At 41.2% G+C, this 17,138-nt stretch overlaps 1 protein-coding gene and 1 pseudogene across 1 annotated transcript in view; both read left to right on the top strand.

The window, feature by feature from the left end:
- Nucleotides 1-15,874, top strand: part of CUNH21orf62 (chromosome unknown C21orf62 homolog) — a 21,266-nt gene extending 5,392 nt beyond the window's left edge. Inside the window, exons 2-3 of the mRNA XM_006920972.3 lie at nucleotides 9,428-9,986; nucleotides 13,202-15,874. Coding sequence (XP_006921034.2) covers nucleotides 9,463-9,986; nucleotides 13,202-13,361 — 684 coding nt within the window. The 5' untranslated portion in view covers nucleotides 9,428-9,462 and the 3' untranslated portion in view covers nucleotides 13,362-15,874. The remainder of the gene's footprint in view (nucleotides 1-9,427; nucleotides 9,987-13,201) is intronic.
- On the top strand, nucleotides 10,358-10,476 carry LOC112470712 (annotated as a pseudogene).
- Nucleotides 15,875-17,138: the final 1,264 nt, after the last annotated feature.

Raw genomic sequence — 17,138 nt, 5'->3', positions numbered from 1 at the left:
ATTTGATAACATGATATACTCCACAAGTCTATGAGAAAAAAGGTACAAGAGGTCGTAAAGGATCAACAAAATGCATCTTTGACTTAGCTACTGTACAGATCCACTTGGATCAAGTAAATATTTACGGAGTGCCTCTGTGTGTCAGGCGCTGTGCTAGGGACCAGGAAAACCACAGACGAGAACCTTGCCACACCAGAAACCTGACTACACAGCATTCCAGCAGCAAAGGGTCTAGCATCCAATAAGCAAATTAGTGGGTGAAATCGACACCCATTGAGATCAATGCTTACAGAACACAAAATGTCTGCTTTTCTGTTGGTTCTTAATCATCTTAGTCTAGAAGTGCCTGAGCGCATTCTCTCTATTATTAACTTCACAACAGAAAACAAGTTGATACTTGGAGCCTGACTTCACCAACCAGTGGGCACAAATACAGTTAAATTAACACTATGCCGGTTTGCCGATTTATGCTCCCACAACCTGATAAAGATCCTTGCTTCCTTCCTGCCACTGTGTCTACACAATGGAGTCTCCTCCAATTATTTCCTGGAGTCTCCAGGAGTACTAACAAATGGTCCTTTTACCTGTTTCTGTCCCCAGCTGCCTTTGGATATTGACTGTCCCTTGCCTCTGCTGTGAAGCTCCCATGACTTCACTGCCCAGAGAGCAGTGTCCAGGGTTTGTCCTCCAGGAAGGGCCAAATAGCACTGCCAGCCCCTCATCCCTCACTGTGCCAGAGCCGGGCTGCACTCTGCAGAAGTGGGGAAAATGACCGTATCTTCCGCTCAGCATCACACTTTGTCACCTGGGCAGGGGATGCTTGTGCCCCACATCGCAGAGTTCTTGAGAGAAGGCCACACAGCCTCTGTCTGCAGCTTCAGTAGACTCAGCCCAAGGCATTAATTAGCTCGGACTGAGAAGAGACAAGTGCCCTCCTGTCCGTCCACTCATCCCTGCCCCAGGCACTCACACATTACCTTCACCTTTCTTTTTCTTTGATAATTCCATGTATGCAGATAAGCACCTGGATACGGTCATTCCTTGAACTTCTTTGACATATCCAGATGCATCTGTTTAGGCTGGGCTGGGTCTAATATAGGGTGACTGACTGCTTTATGACAGCTTTGAGCTTGGTACTTCAGAAGAATAATAAAGGAGCTTAGGACAAAGTTGCCCCAAGAGCTTATGATCCAGTCTAGCGGGAGTAATAAGACACATGAAAAAAAATTAGCCGATACCACAGGGCTGTGAATAAAGAGGGCTAGTGTGTCTGGTCCAAAGGGTGGTTCGATGTGGGGTGGTTTAGTTTCATCATAGTCTCTGTATCCATTTCCTATTACTACTGTAACAAATTTCCATAAGCTAAGTGGCTTAAACAACACGGATTTATTCTCTTACATTTCTGGAGGTCAGAAGGCCAAAATCAGTGTGATGGGGCTAAAGTTGAGGTGCCCGACAGGGCTGATCCCTTCTGCAGACTCCAGGGGAGAATCTATTCTAGCCTCTTCCAGCTCTAGAGGCTGCTGACATTCCTCGGCTTGTGGCCACATCACTCCAATCTCTGCTTCTGTTGTCACATTGCCTTTTCTTCTCTCCTGTGTCCCTCTTAGGACCCTTGTGATTACAGTGGGCCCACCTAAATAATCAAGGATAATCACCCATCTTAAGATCTTTAATCCTATGTGCAAAGTCCCTCCCGCATTGTGAGTGACATTCATGGGTTCTAGGAATTGATGTGTGGACATCTTTAGAGGCCGTTCTTGATCCCACCACAATATCCAACAGGCACAACAGGAGACCAGAAAAGTGTGTTGATCATATCCCATAATCCTTCTGTTCCCTTAAACACTTCGCACACATTTAAATGAGCAGAATTGGGAACTGGACAATTATTTCTATGTACGAGACTTACTCACTAATAATTTTAAGGCCTCCCATTCCCCAGAATTTACAAGAGGACATTTATAAATCGGATTTGTTTGCCACAGGAAAAATAATGCAAAGAGGCCTTTTGGTTTTATGCTGAGCCTGTTCTCATTCAAATGTTCAATGCGAGCAATGTATTAAATAAATCAGTTACTTTAGATTTCTTCAGGGTGGCTTTGGGGGTGGCCTGACAGAGCACACTAATATATTCCCAATATAATTCTGACATTATAAAATATCATTGTTTATGGATAGTACTATAATTCTATGTGTATGATAGTTACTTATGAGTAGTAGTAATAGTGCTTACTAACAGCACCGATAGACTGTATATATTACCACACCGTTCCTGCTTTACTGATGTTATAACCTTGCACAGTCAGTGTTATTATCCGAATGCCACATGGAGAGAAATGACTCAGAAAGGCTCTCTGGCTGGCCTAATAATGTATGGTGAGTTGAACATGAACAGTCACAGAAATACTTTATACTGTGTCTTCTTAAGATCCAGATTTTATGCTTGAAAGCTAGTTTTGCTTAAATTCCAATTTATGGAGACATGGACATTCACTTCCTCTTCTTCTAGATGAGGAAATATGTCAGGTGAGAGCAAATAGCTGAGGTCTTACTGTATAAATCAAACGGGATACTGATCACAGCAGAATCACAGTGAACTCACTGTCCTGCCTCTCACAAGGAGCTATGTGACCTCAACGTAAGGGACATGATCTCCGTCCAGAGACCACACAAAGCGATGACTTCAGGATTAGACACTCATGAGGGCATGTGAAAATTCAGTGGCTTGAACCAGGGGTGGGGGTGTGGGTGCTGCCGTGGAATGTGGAGAAGAAAGAGAAGACAACACTTATCTCAGTAGGAAAACACTGGGGAGAGACCCAAATTCACTTTCCACGTTGTAAGCTTTGAAATATTAAACGAGGATCCCATTCCTCTTTAAGGATCATCTTACGTAGTGCTGATCTCTCACCTACCTCCTGTCGTGCATTCGTGGAACAGAGCCAAAGAAAAGAAAAATGCTAAACATCCTTTTTCTCAAACAGCTTCTCAAGGTCCTATACCTAAAGCCTTCATACACTGTCTCTGTGAGCATCTCGCCCACATGACACAGAGGAGCCAATATTTCCTTTGGCCGGGATGGGAATCCATGGACCAGTGGGAACTGGACCTGAGAACACACGACCTCTCAATTCTGGGGTCCTAGAGAGAATCTCCACCCTACACTTCTTCCATATTTCCTATTTAATCCTTTCTGTCCCTCTAACAAGGGACAAGTGAGGGATAAAGCTTATATAAGTATAAATATGCTTGGGCAAGAATGTGTTTATTTAAATACTTATTAAGGCTTAACCAAGTGATATTAGACCCTATGTGAGACAGGGTTCTTAGCACCAGGCATCTGGATGGTATAGATGAGAAGATAATGAAGGGATTAAGATGAAAACACAACAAGGGGACCCTGGGGATGTACTGACTTCAGAATCTTTCCCCATAACTGGTCTCATTAGCGGCGAGCCTCGCTGATAATCTAACAAAACCACCAAGAGTCTCGACTCTGAAAAAATGCACTGTGCTTTTCTCATGGCTGTCAGGGGACAGAGTGGATGTCTTTAGGAGTGGAGTCCCAGGCAAGCCGTGTTAGGATGCTAAGAAGGAAACAACGAATGCTTTCCAGGGCTGCCCATTTGGCATCTCCTGCCTCCTACACCACCTGTTCCTTCCTTGGGGTTCAGGCAGGTGTCCAGGCCATGTGCCCACAGTGGGCAGGAGCCACGTCCTCATTCCTGCCTACTAAATCTGACTCTTTTGGTCCTCTCCACCCCGTCAAGGATTCCAGATATTGTAATAGATTTATCCAGACAGATTGGATTTAGGAGTCAGCAAATGGAGAGAGGTAAGCCATCAAGGAAAATACCAAAGAAGGTGTTCTCTTACTTAGAACTCACTGTCCTCTCTCATCTCTACTCCTCCAGTTCAATCTCTACTTGGTGCCTAAATGAACTTCCTTAAACTCAGATCTAAAGAAGTCTCCCCCGCTTACAAAGCTTTAGCACCTCATTTTTGCCTCTTTCAGGCATCTCCAAAAGGGGTGTTTATGTCAAAGCGAGTACACAAGGCAAGCCAGTGGGGTAGAGCTGAAATGCTCCAACTTTCATTTTCACTTTTCACCTCAAATTTTTTCTTTTTCTTTTTTTTTCCGGGCAAGGCAACCCTTGGTTGACCTTACCGATTGCAAGGACCTTGTCAGTTTACAATCTCTTATTTTTTACGCCTACAGCACCTGGTCATCCTAGGTGGCCTCCCATCCAAGTACTAACCAGGCCCGCCCCTGCTTTCAAATTTTTAAAATTTTACTGTTTATGTATTGTTTACCCTGTAAATAATATGTATGTGTGGTACTTACAATTAATTGCTTTATAAATAAAAAAAAATTACAACTACTGGGGAGTTGTTTTTTTTTTAAATTTTAATTAATGGGGTGAAGAACAGAAGAATTAGAGACCAAACCCCTTAGTTTGGTTGGCAAGGTCCCATCTGCCCCTGCCTTGCCCGTGCTCCCAGCCTCATGGGCCCCCTCAGACACACCAGGTATTCTAGTCTCTCTGAGATTTTGCTCACATGCCTCTCTGTCCACAGTGCATCAACTGTCCTTACCACAGCCCCTTCTCTGCCTAACCCGAGCAGCACTCCCTTTTAATAAGCACTAACCAGTCACACTGCCTTATAATTAGTTGCTCAGTTGTTTGTTCCAAGTACGAGTTAAGCCCTTTGGGCAAGTTCCAAGACACTTGAAGGCAGAGATGTCTACTTCCTTTTTGATTTCCCACTACTTAGGTCATTTTCTGGCACCATGTAAGTGTTCTCTGAACATTTATTTCTCATTTTCCTTTTAAGAAAAGAGGATGTAAAACTCATAAATTGCAAAAAGAATATTAACACCTGCTGTATTAGTCAAGTTAGGCTAACAGCTATGACAAAGTTAAAAATATCACTGGCTCAAGATGGTGAAGTTCGATCCCCCCCTTGTATTATAGTCTAATGTTATTAAGGTGGGGGAGGGGGGATAGGAATGGTGAGGGGTTTCCTCTGCTCCTCACAATCATTTAGGGACATTTAGGTCCCCCACAGGATTTTCTGTCCACATTTCATTGGCCAGAACTCAGTCACATGGTACCACCTCACTGCAGGAAGCTTGGAAATGAAGTCCGGCATCGTGCCAAGAGAGGAGAAGAGACCACGGGTACTGGTGGGCACTAGAAGTTACCTACAATGAAGGACTTTATGTGGCCATGACAAAAGTTTAGGTGGTGTTGATCGACCCAAAATTTTCAGGCAGGACTCTAAAAACTGTGTATGATTATTAAATTTTTGAGCCTTTAAATCGGTGAACATTTAAAAACTGGAGCTACTATTCAGAATCAGTTCAAACATTTCTTTGGTACTGCAGCTGAAGGAATCTTGATAGCAATTAATACTACCTACTGGCTGCATAGAAGCAAACACTTTTGAATTGAGCAGATACAGACATTGGCTACTTTAAAACAAATTCCACACAGATTCCTTCTCAATCTAGGATTACACCCAGCATTTAGATCATGTTTATGCTTGGCTCCAAAAGGAATGTTTCGAACTGAACTAGTTGTTTATAAGAAGATATTACTAGCAAAGAGATATTGTGTCAGTGCTAGGATAGCATTTGGAACAATTGCCCAAAACAAATTTGAAATGTCATGAATAATGATATTTTGAATTCTACAATCTTAACACAAAAGACAAGATTTTAGTTGTGGAACAACATAGTGACATTCTCCAAAATCCTTATATCAACTGAAAATCAAAAGCAATTGAAAATTCAGAAGTGAGTTTAATTTGAAATTGGGAGTAATTTTTATTTGAAAAGGGGTAAAGCACTTAGAGAAAAGACTCAAGTGAGAAAACCATAGAAATGAGAGGACCAGAAACTGACGAGGACCAGCAAGAAGGAGATGGTGTGAAATATCAATTTTAGCTGCAGCACTGAGAAGAAAGGCAGACAAAAGCCAGTGTCTGGGCACCCCAAGAAACCTACTTTGAAGCCAGGACTTGGGGAGCGAGGCAAGGATGTCTCTCAGAAGTGCAATCCCTCAAGTGTGACCCTGCAAAAGTCCTTGTAGCTTCTGAGCATGTGAAAATGAGAGGAATTCTAGTAAAGGAGGCATTTGGAATCTTGGGTGTATCCCACAAAGTGAGACATGCACTTGCACTCCAGGAGTATATTTCATCAAACCGGTGTCCAGTGTTTGCTAACACTGAGAGCAGTCAGACGGCCTGGCTCACTCAATAGGTCTAATGGGCTGTCACGTTATGACTACCTACCTTGCCTTATTCTGGTAACGCTGAGTTCCCTTCATGGAACCAATTTTCTGCCTTCTCGGTCCATTGCTTCCAGTGTGGCTGACCCTATGCATTGGCTCCAGGGCTGAGTATGTGACTCAAGGAGACCAATGCATTTTTGTTGGGTACAATTGGGAAACAGACATTTTTTTCTAAGGATTACTCAGCTTGTAGAAGGGAAACCTGATCTACTGATGACCATTTGGTTTCTGGAAGGGGTGAGCTTATCTGAGAATAAAGCCAATACAGAGGAGAACAGAGACAAGAAATGAAGAGTCCTAACAACCTATTTTTGAGCACCTGACAGGCTATGGAGATGGCAGGGTGGCAGTGGGTGAGAGGAGTTGAGGGGTCCTGTTGGGTTAGAACCCTTTAACTCACCCTGACATATCATTTTCTCAGCGTGCTAGCTTTTTGTGTGCTCCATCAGTGAGACTTGTCTCCCATGTCCTAATATGAGCCCCTTCCCCACAGCCAGGCAGGGACATAGCAAGGGGCAGGGGCAATGGAATGTATTTGTGCCTTTTGCTTGCCATGCTGGAATCTGCCCGTAGATGAATAAACACATAATGTTTATTGGTGTTTACAACCCACGTTCAATAAACCTACGGAAAGAAATCCATGACAACACTGAAGGGGAAAAATGTCCAACCCCATAGATTGGTTACCAGGGATGTTATCCCACTCTGTGCCCCTTCATGAGACTTCCTGCATTCGGCTTCCTGTTCTGACCTTTGGGCTCCCTGACGTCCAGAAGGCAGGGGCCACCCTGAGGGCCAGCCAGGGCTTGACTGTTGGAAAGTTGCTCACAAATCCCTTTGGGAACTTCCAGCCCCACTTCTTCCTGGAAATCAATGTCCTTCCCCTCCCTTCATCTGTGCAGCCTCTGAACGGCATCAGTGCCCGAAAGAGTGAGGTGGACAGTGTTCCCACCAGGTTCTAGGCTCACGTGTAGATCCTCTTCCCCCGCTTCCCTTCGAGGCTCTGATCCGAATAGGCCGAGGGTAGTGACAACCGCACTCCTAGCTCTGGGATGACAGGGTCGTCGGGACATGAAGTCCTGGAAACCGCCAATGGAATCTGGGACAGCTGATTATCTAAAGTTATCTTGTAATTAATAAATCGTTCACTGCTCCTTAGTAAGTGGGGTAGTCACCACCACAGTCTAACACTTTGAAACTGCTAAGCCTCTCACTGAGGGAGAACTCCGGCTCTACGTATTTCTCAAAGCCTTTTTCATTACAAATGAACCGATGAATAACTCCTTTAAGAGAATCCTGTGCCAACTTCAAAATAAACAGAAAACACTCTGAGGTGTCTTATTCGGTCCCCCAAAATGGACTTTAGTCTATCTATACACGTGCAGTAGAGCCTTTCTCAACTCAGCTGCGTTTTCTTTTGCATGTAAACCCTTGGAGGTCAGGGCCCAGGTCTTGTTCATCTTCATTTCTTCTGCTTGGCCTTGACACAGGGCCTGTGCTGAGCACTACATGACCTGCCTTTGCCTCCCTCCCCTTACCCCGTGCTGTAACATCCTTGTTCTCACATGCAGGCCTGGCCCACAGTGGGCTCTGGGAGCAGAATCAAGTCCATTAGAACATAAGCTCCATAAGCTCATTGACTTATTCTGGGCTGTATCCCCAGAACCAGCAAAGTGCCTGCCACCTAGTAAACTCCCAACAAGCATCTGTTGAGTGATGAATGAATGAATGAACGACCTTAAGATTGCTGAGAACCAATGTCTCACCTTCTGTTCAAGTTTACTGGGTTGAGGTTATTTTAATCCCCTGCACTCCAGCCATCTGCTGATGGTGGCCTGTCTGTCTACCCGATTTTAGGGGGGCATTTTTAGCTTTGCCTCCTTGGATTTCTCACTGCCTTGCCTTGCTTCCTCCTGGCCTCATCTTGCACGATAAGCGTTGCATGTCTGCCTCGCCTCTTTCCTGCTGTCGGCACCATCTTTGGACACGTTTAACTCCTCGGACTGAAACTTCCACGTATCCTTCCTGCAGGGGCCCAGTCCCTCGCTCTGGACTCTCCTAGTCAGCAGTTTCATTCCAAGTTTCTTGCCATACTCATGGGGCTCCATAAATACAGATGAACTGAATTGAATTGTTTGGTCTCTCTCTTCATTCATCAGCCAACTCAGGGGAAATTTACTTATTTTTACAAAACTGAAATCTGGTGCCCTATTTCAAATGTGTATCTTATTCCAATCACAACAGCATAAGAGGAGCCCGCACATCTGTTCTATGCCAGGCACTGCGGAGCGTTCCTCCCAAAACTGGACAGCGGTGCTGCTGTTTTAACTGTGTGTGCATTTCTACCCTATTTAGACCATTCACTGGTGCTCATGTATCACTTAATTTTGGAGCCCTACGGTAAATTATTTGATAAAATCAATTTATAAAATTTGTTCTAGTAAAGGAGTAAATTCAGATCATTGAGATTAATTGGTATGTGACTAGTCTTTTCATTTTCTATTAACATAGGTAAAAGCGACGCTACTATTTACAGTTCTTTCTAGGAGGCCAGGAAAAGCATGAATGGACCTATAAACAGATGAATAGGATGGGGGTATGTTTGTCTAGTTAGAAATTAAAGTTTACCATTAACTAACTGTTTCACTGGTATTCGTGCTATGTTGTTTAACAGGTAGAGCCTGAATCCAACAAGGAACTGTTTTGTCTCCGGAATACCAGGAAATCAGACATGGAGAGGGAGGAGGGGATATGCATGTTTAGGGGGCTAACAGAGCCAGTAACTGGACGTTTGGAGGACCTGCACGCTCAAATCACCCCACGTCCCTTCCCTCAGACAGGACGCGCTGTCTCCTCTCCGGCATTCTTCCTTGCTCTCTCTCTGGCCTGCTCGTCTCTCAGCAGACAGGGAGTTGTATCCCTCAGATGAGCAGAGTTCGGGGGGTTGGCTGCTGCTTTCCGAGAGGCACTGAGAAAAAGGTCTTGGGTTCCTAGCATCACTCGCCTTGGCTAGTGCTGCGAAAGAGACGTTTACGACAGGTTATCCGGGTTATCCGGGGGGCTCCTATTCCGTAGCTGCCCATTTCTAACGAGAGGCTACAGTAACAAACCTGCTTATGTTCTTTCAGGTGAATTCTGATGAACTGGCTCTCGGAGGGGAAGCATGAGAATGCTGGGCCACGCTGGGACAAGAATGGCACCCCCTTCTGGGCACAGCCTCCTCCTGATCTGTGTATTGGGCATCTTTGCACTTGACTGCTTCACGAGAGGTCAGAAGAATAGCACACTAATTTTCACAAGGGAAAACACCATTCGGAAGTGCAGCTGCTCGGCAGACATCCAGGACTGTGACTACAGTCTGGCCAGCCTGATGTGCAGCTGTAAAACTGTCCTGCCTTTTGCAGTAGAGAGAACCAGCTACAGTGGCCATCTGACCATCTGGTTCACAGACATATCTGCATTGGGCCTTCTTTTGAACTTCAGTCTGGTCCAGGACCTGAAGCTTTCTCTGTGCAGTACAAACACTCTCCCCACTGAATACCTGGCCATTTGTGGTCTGAAGAGGCTTCGCATCAACACCAAGGCCAAGCATCCCTCGCCAGAGCAAAGCTTACTCATCCGCAGCGGTGGGGAGCGCAACCCCAGAGAGCAGCCCCCGTCATTACACACAGGCTGGCAAACATGCATGTATGTCTCATTCTTAGACATGGCACTTTTCAACAGGGAGTCATCCCTAAAATCATATAGTATTGAAAACGTTGCCAGCATTGCCAACAACTTTCCCCACTTTTCTCACTTTAAAACCTTCCCAGTTCTAAGCAACAAAAGCTATGTTGTCACATTCATTTACTAACATTGGAACTATGTCCAACCACCAGGAACTTTGGCCAACCATGGATAAGTGCAACAAGGCATCTGGGGATAAGGCCATGGGTATCCCAACCCATAGCTTCGTCTCTCCTCCAGCCCCCACCACAGCAGAGCCACACATACCAATAATCAGCTCTCTCTGTTCTACTCTGTGCCCAACCATGGAAGCTGTTTTAAAAAACAAGCAAGTCTACAGCCATGCCACCATGGACGAGCCCGATCCTGGCTGATCTCAGAAGCTAAGCAGGGTCGGGCCTGGTTAGTATTTGGATAGGAGACCACCTAGGAAGACCAGGTGCTGTAGGTGTAAAAAGTAAAATAAAAAAGTAAGGGATTGTAAGCTGATAAGGTCCTTGCAATCTGTGAGGTCAACCAAGGGTTGCCTTGCCTAAAAAATTTTTTAAAAAATTTTTGTTAAATAAATAAAAAATAATAAAAAGTTTAAAAACAAACAAACGAACAAAAATCCAATTTGGTTCAGTCCAGAAACATAGTTTGGGGCCAGCTAGAAGCTAGGTCCTCGCTACCACGGGGGTCTGTGGAGAAATGTTAGAGCAGCAATGGAGACAGCAGTGCGTACCAGGGACTGCTTAGTGGACGTGGGCAACGGGGATGACCCCCAAGAAACATATTTCCCGTCAAAATGCACCTCGTTTTCTGCTGGATTTTGTCTCAGCACCTGGAATTCCCTTAAATGGGAAATGATAAATTTCAGAGGTGTCAGGTTTTCTCAGACTGAGGTTTTCCAAACCCCTCACTGAGAACAGATGAGAAAGGGGAGTTTTGTGAGTGTGTCTGGGGTTGGGGCGAGGGAAGGGTAGAAGCCTGGAGGCAGAACGGGGCTGGACAGGGTGGAAACTAGAGGGGGAAATAGAAGGAAAATTGGGGAACGCAAAACCAATCGCACGTACCTCAAAATCTTGCTTGGAACGGCCCCCTCTCTCAGCCCTTCTCTGGCGTTTCCTCCTCTTTCTCTGCCTCCTTCTACCTTCATCCCCACCGCATCACCTCCCCTGGTTTTATTTTCTTCATTCCTCTCGTCCTTCTTCTCCAGAAACCAGAACTTAGATTAATACCCTTAGAACTATGTTTAACTACATGAGGGACGAGCCTGGGAATCTAATAAAACTTAGAACATTATTCCTACGAGTAAAATGCTCATACTACTACTAATTAACAGAACTTTTAGGGCTCAGTCCATTTGGACATTTAAGACTGGAAAGTTAAGACACTTTGGGTGATGTGGTTAACACAAATTGGTTTTATGTGTGTTGATACAAGGAACTAAGGCAACATTTTAAAAAATTAAGCTGACTCATCATTGTACAAAGGAAATTTTTCCTCCTGGAGACCCCACTTACCGTTAGAGTGTAAGATAAAGAATCCGTGGCATTTATGGTACAAATGTCTAAACTCAGAGTGAAAAAAAATTGAAACATCATTGCATTCGTGATACCATAATGATTACAAGTAGTTTTATTATGAGATGAGAGATGTCTTGGGATTAATGACTTTAGATCACATTTATCATATTTTCTCTTAACCTTAACATAGAGTAACTGAAATAACCTGAAGTGTCTATGTTTGTTTAATTGATGGGGGATTTGGCCATTCAGGCTAATTAGCATGAGTCCACAATGCCAGTGTATAAATTAGGCCACAACTAAGATCAAAGTATAAATTTTAATAGAAAAATGTAATGACCTCATTTCTGACATTATACTTAAGAGGTAAGATTAAAGTGATAAAGACGAAGAAGGAAAGAAAAAGAAAAAGGCAAAAAGAATATAGGTGAAAAGATTAATAAGAAACATATTTACTGTCATCAGTCACCGAAAGAAAAATTTAATTTTAATGGATTTTTACTAATAAAGTATAAAATTAAATGATGTTAAAAATTCTGAACATCTTAATGTGTATATCTTCCATTTGGTGGTTTCAAAACCCTCTCACATATTTTTTAAGTGATCCTTATAAGAAATAATTGTGGATCAATGGGACTTACATCAATCGAAGAGGGAAGTTAACTTAGTTATAAGTCAAGCTTAAGGTTGCCGAATTTCTGGAATGAAAATCTGGTTCAGGTTGCACTGACAGATGTAAGCAAGGAACAGAGAAAATCCAGAGCACATATGTGTGTGGGGCAGTGGGGGAAATGGCATTTGGTGTTCAGCCCAGGGCTAGGGGGACCACAGGGAGTCATGGGGACGGACGGTGGTGAACACAGTGCCTGCTCCACTTGAAGGGTCCACAGTAGCTCAGCTCTAGCTAAGAACCGCCATGGGAAAATACAGTGACACCACGTCCAATCCTTCATGAGAATTAGGAATTCCAAGTTTTTACATGAAATCTCACAATTTGCAAATGTTGGTACACTAGTCTTCTTTTTTGTTTGTTTGTTGCTTTCAATAACACTGTGGGTCAAATAACCTATGTCAGTGGTCCTCGTTAAGCCTGGAGCTAGCTGTTTGTCACCTCTGATTAGTGGTGTGCTGGTAAAAGTTTAAGCACCAGCTCTCAAAAAAAAAAAAAGTATATATGCACATATACATAAACACACATTTGTTATAAATTTCACTGATAAAAAGGATGTGTAGCACATAGTTTACAAATGATAAAATATATAATACTCTTTATTATAAGCACTGTGTACACAATTAACTAAGAATGTTTTAGTTGATTTTTGCCAAACTCTTATATCCAAAGCCAACCTCAGGTTGCAATTGATGAGCTAGTGTAATTCTAGCATGAGTGCTGGTTGATAACTTCATTTACGGGAGGAGTAAGAGGAAAGTTAACAAAGACGTATGTGGGGATGTCACTTGTCAGTCAATGATGGAAGCAACTTCTTTGCTGAATCAAATAATAGTTTTAAAAAACTGGAGGAATATTTCCTCACTTTTGGGGACTATTCACAATGTAAGAGCTACAGACGATACACTTTTAAATTTAATCTGCATGGTTAATCTGCATTTTCTCCACTCAACGAAACAATAAATCAAACTCTGATATGTAGTGTTTTCCAATTTCAGTTGTGTAAATACTGCCATCATTGCCGATTTCAAGCTACTAAGAAAAGTTATTGAAGACAGTGGAGAAAGATGCACAATAGGACATCGTTATAAAACATTTCTGCCCTACAGGTACAATAGGCACAAAAAACTCAAGAGCATAAATAATAGTAAAATGTAATAGAATAATTAAGAACTGATGAGTTTTGAGGAGTTATTATCTTTGTTTTATATAATTTTTTAATTGTGAGTTTATATGATTTAATTTTTAATAATGACTGTATTAGCAGCCAGCTTGCAAAATTCATGAAAATTTAACAATCAGCTCTTGTGAGCCAGTACTAGTGCGCCCTGGCACCCCGCTGGATCTGGTAAAAAGAGATGAAGAGACTGAGTGAAGACAGTCACTTTAGGGTGTGGAGAGTCACTTGCAATATTAAAATGCCCATTTTTCTCACTTGCCAGAACTAGAGATGAGAATTTTAGGAAATTTGCTCTCACCTTGCATGCAGTAGCCTACTCTTCAACACAGAAAGTCATGATCCTGAAAGCCTAAGGTGGGACATGGGGGTGGCAGAGAGACTGAGGAATCTAAGACCTTATGAGAAAAATGAGTTAAGGTTTAAAACCCTTGTGTGAACCTATGAAAGACCTCTGAAAGGAAGGAAGGAACAAAGGAAATATATTAATTGCATTTTAAGTTAAAAAAGGGAGTTGGGCAATCAATTTCCATTTCTCAGACTTGCCCAGAGATAAGACACAACAGCTATAAAAAGTAGAAAATGGATGCCCTAGCTCAAGCAGAGAGTGAATTCACCCTTCCTCTGCCTTTTGGCCCTTAACAAATTAGAGAATGCCCATGCAATCTTATTTCTTTCCAGAGATAAGACGAACCCAGAAATAATGTTTTACCAGCTACCTGGGCTTTCCTTAGCTGTCGAGTTGACAAACAAAATTAATCATCTATGTATTTAGTGTCCATTTAAGTAGTTAATTTAAAACAAAATCAAGAAAGTTAGTTTATTAGGGACAGTTACAGAGAAGACCACAGTCTGGGGGTTCATAAAAAAATTCTGGAAGGAAATGCACCAAAAATTAAGTGTTAAGATTACAAATGATTTTCTTCTTTGTATTGTTCTGTTATTTTCTAAATTTCTAAAGTGTGTAGGTACTACTTTTATAATTAGAAAAAGGTTTTTTTAAAGTCCACTTAGTTTCTCAGGAATTTGAACCTTGATATTCTTCTTCCCTCTGTAATCGTACTATGTTATTGCATATTTATTGTACAACTTTGCTGGCCTCTAGTACAACTAAATAACAGAAAAAAGAAATGTTAATTCTTCTTGTATTCCCAGAAGAGATACTTATAACTTTGTTGTCTTAACAATGTATCTGCTTTTAATTTTTTTCCCCAAAGATAGACAATAATGTATGATACTGAGCTAACAGAGATAAGTGAGTTCTTTCAGAAGGGACACATTGTTATCTTTCCTTTTACGTTGATTGTATAGTTCTTAGATGTATTCATAAAGTATCCATTGTGAATGTAATATCAATATTACATCAGTGTCTGATTATAAGTTATACTTTTTCACATAGTCTAGAAGATGAAAGATACTAAACTGGGTAAAATGATTTCAAATGCTCTTTATTTTACATGAAATATTCTAAGAAAAGTTTACTAAAGGAGACATCCTGGAACTATTATTTGTAATCATCTTGAAGAAAAATGTTGTGCCTCAATCCCAGAAATCTTCACACATTTACTACTAATAAAGATATTTAAATGGCCATTGGCACATAAGAAAAAATGAATCAACTTGAAATTTCTATCATTTCATAGCTGTAGTCCTTAAGATGTAGTATCTTATTGATTTCTTCATAATATTAACTATAATTTTTGTTTATTCACTTGTTTATTATCTGTCTCCAGTACCTGACTACAGACTTAGGAGAAAGAAAACATCTGTCTTATTGACTATTATATTCCTATGGCCTAGAACATAGCAGCTGTTTGATAAATTTTGTTGAAAGAATGGAGAATAATAGAATTATCCAGTCTAAATAGCAGATATGTTTTTAAAATACTGAATAAGTTGAATATTTCCATGCAAGGAAATAAAACGTTGTTTAATTTTATTATGACACTCTAAATTTAGATGAAGAGAAAAATTTCACTTTCTTTTGTTGAAGGAAGTGTCATTTCAAGAAATGAAGGAATAGCCATAATTGAATTGCCAATATATTCATAAAAGTTGAATGGCTCTCCACTAGGAATACCAATGGAGCAAAAAAATTAACTTTTAAAAGCTTGAATCTTTTAAATCTGGATTTTATTAATAATAACAGTTCATAGAAAAGATAATCTTACTGAATTAGATATAGTAGCTAAATTTCAATGGCATTTGAGACAAAGAATTTAGAAATTTTCTAACATTTTTAATAGGACCATTCACATGCTCTGGATGAAGGTACTTGTCTCTCCTAAGTCACAATAACTAAATACTTGCAAGACAGAGCTTTTCTCACTTATATCCACCGCTTAAATGCCAGTGAGCATGGATATCTTCGAAAAAGAAAAAAAAGAAAGAAAGAAAGAAAAGTTCCTCTCTGAACAAAAGCTGTTTTTAAACAATTGTATAATTTACACAGGTAAAATTAACATTGCTACAAAATTAAAATAACCCTCAGTTATTTGGTCCTAGTGTTCTTTGGTTCTAACTATTGGAAACAAACTCGAATTACTGTAAGCATACACACATGCACAAAAACAATAAACTATCATCATTAACAACAACAAAACAAAAAGGAAATTTGTCCTAAGAATTCTGGGGGTATCCTGCAGAGACAGGAGCATAGTCCTACTTCAAGAAGAGTTATGAACAAGAACCAGAAAGGAAGGAGAATCCCAAATGCTATTCTCTGTCCTCCCTGCTTCATTCTCCTCTCCTACTACACAGAATAGTTTTCTCAACTCCTGAATTGACATGGTAATTTATGGCTTTTCTTTGGCTTTTGAGATCATTGCAATTCAACTCACAAGCAGGAGCTCATTGACTCAGTTTCAACTGCAAAATCTTGGGAGGAACTGATTGGCCCACCTTGAATCAGGTGCCCATCCTTTGCCCAGTCTGTACATGTAACTAGCCCTTCAGTCCTCTTCTCACTATAGGAGGCAGTTCCCAGAGGTGGAGTGGGGGGTATCAATTACTACTTTAAATCTAATCCACCGAGAATCTATAACAAATGTATTTTGATTATGTTTTGGGATAAAGTGATACAAGCTGTAGAAAATGTTAATTTACATCAACATAGGGTAAAACATTTATTACTAATCAAAGAAACAGATATTATCCAGCACAGTTCGGTCAACTAATTATATTGCCTATTGTGTGTCAGGCCCTATTGCAAGTACTATGAAGATAGCAGTGAACAAAACAAAATCTCTTCCTCCATGAAGCTTACATTTTACTTTAAGTTAATGCAGAACTGCCTTCAGCAAGGCAAGGTTTTAAATTTTTTAATTAAATAATTTATTCAGCTCTTTTCCAGAATAGAATTCTTGAGTTATGGTTTTAGAAATGAAAAATTCCTAGATCAGGGATTCCTAGACTATCAGATTTTGCCTGCCAAAAAAATTTTTTAGATAAATTGGGGAAGACTCATAGCTTTCACTATTTTTTAGTTTGCCAAATATGGGTATAAAAACAAACACACTATCACCATTATGTCATAGAAGAAAAGAGATTTTAGTATCTTAACATGGAACGAGAAAGACAATCACAGAATAAAGGACTATTTTTTCCCCCCAAGTAAGGACTTCTGGCTACTCTACATGAACTGTCCCTAATCTTATCATTTCGCAGCTGACTAGGGAAAACTTTTCACAGGTTCACAGACCTGAATTTGGTAACCACTGTTCCAGACTACAGAGTCTAATGAGTTTAATACTGAGTAG

The sequence above is a fragment of the Pteropus alecto genome, unplaced genomic scaffold (genome assembly GCF_000325575.1).
Source record: "Pteropus alecto unplaced genomic scaffold, ASM32557v1 scaffold3, whole genome shotgun sequence".
NCBI classification, from domain to species: Eukaryota; Metazoa; Chordata; class Mammalia; order Chiroptera; family Pteropodidae; genus Pteropus; species Pteropus alecto.
The sequence above is the reverse complement of the archived record's forward strand: the minus strand, read 5'-3'. Positions and strand labels throughout refer to the sequence as shown.